The sequence below is a fragment of the Acanthamoeba castellanii genome (assembly GCF_000313135.1).
Source record: "Acanthamoeba castellanii str. Neff unplaced genomic scaffold scf7180000084352, whole genome shotgun sequence".
NCBI lineage: Eukaryota > Discosea > Longamoebia > Acanthamoebidae > Acanthamoeba > Acanthamoeba castellanii.
This window is the reverse complement of record NW_004457561.1, coordinates 6,688-7,822: the sequence shown is the minus strand read 5'-3', so window position 1 is coordinate 7,822 and position 1,135 is coordinate 6,688. Positions and strand designations below refer to the sequence as shown.

At 59.7% G+C, this 1,135-nt stretch overlaps 1 protein-coding gene across 1 annotated transcript in view; it reads right to left on the bottom strand.

Annotated features, from left to right (window-relative positions):
- The window catches only part of ACA1_320100 (uncharacterized protein), a gene marked incomplete at both ends in the record, with an annotated part of 4,801 nt that overhangs the window by 502 nt on the left and 3,164 nt on the right, over positions 1–1,135 (bottom strand). The window contains 5 exons of the mRNA XM_004342340.1: positions 53–189; positions 300–370; positions 461–584; positions 673–773; positions 836–1,055. Of these exons, the coding sequence (XP_004342389.1) occupies positions 53–189; positions 300–370; positions 461–584; positions 673–773; positions 836–1,055 (653 nt within the window). The remainder of the gene's footprint in view (positions 1–52; positions 190–299; positions 371–460; positions 585–672; positions 774–835; positions 1,056–1,135) is intronic.

Genomic DNA, 1,135 nt, shown 5'->3' with positions numbered 1-1,135 from the left:
GTCAATACTGGCTTAGTGCTGTCGAGACCGAGAGCGAAAGAGGGATAGGTACCGATCCCCGGCCAGCGTGTGCCATGCCTTTGATGAGCCGATGGCTCGCTCCCGCGCCGATGCCCAGTGTGAACACGCGCGTGTTCTTACTGTGCTGCTTCACGAACTGGATCACTTGCTCCGTGTTGGATACCTCACCTGTCCGTTCAGCCGAGCGACATGTCGTATGAAAGCGTAAGTGTCCGAGTGTGCCCCACACACATAAAACACGCACGCACGCTCACACGCCTGCACGAGAGACTGGGTACCGTCGGTGAGGAGAATGACCTGGCGTGGCACGCCCGGTTTCTCCGGGACTCGAAAGATCTCTTCCAGCGGCCTGCGGCCGGCAACATACAAAGCGCTTTGTGTGAGTGTGCAACCCATCCTGTGTTGCGGAAGTCAAGAGAGGCGGGCGGGGCAGCGCTACCGCAGGATTTCGGTGCCGCCGAGGTCGGCGTCGAGGGACAGCACGTGCTGCTGAGCCTTCTGGAGGCTGGTGTCGTCATAGGCGACCGAGGATCCGAACAGAGTCACGTGGCTCGACCCGAACCCTGAGCAGTCACATGTGACGACAAAGCTCAGTAGGACGAAGGCCTGGGGCACCATTAATTGCTCGATCGAATCATTCAAACGCGGTACCGACGATGTTGAAGGAGACGTGGCCGCCCGGCAAGCTCTTGAGGAACAGCATCAGCGCATTCCTGGCCTGCTCGATCGACCAGCCGCTCATCGAACCCGACCTGGGCAGCGGCTTCACCCGTTAGAATGATGCGGCGCTGTGGGGCGAGCGGCCGTGATGTACCGATCAAGGAGGAAGACGATCTCGACCGGTAGGCTGCCGCTGATGGTCGAGCTGCTCGATGGGAACTCGGGATAGAGGGTCACCGCAGCGGCCCGGCTGGGCTCGCCGTCATCTTCGTTGGTCTCGATCCACACGCGAGGTGCTCGAGGGGCAGTCTCCTCGATCTTGAGTACAAATTCCTTGGCTAGGCTGGCCGTGAGTGTGACTCTAGCCGAGCAACCTGGCAAAGCACGGGGACGGAATGGTATTATACAACACACGATGCAGGTGTGTGTGTGTTGTGTGTTGTGTGTGGTGTGT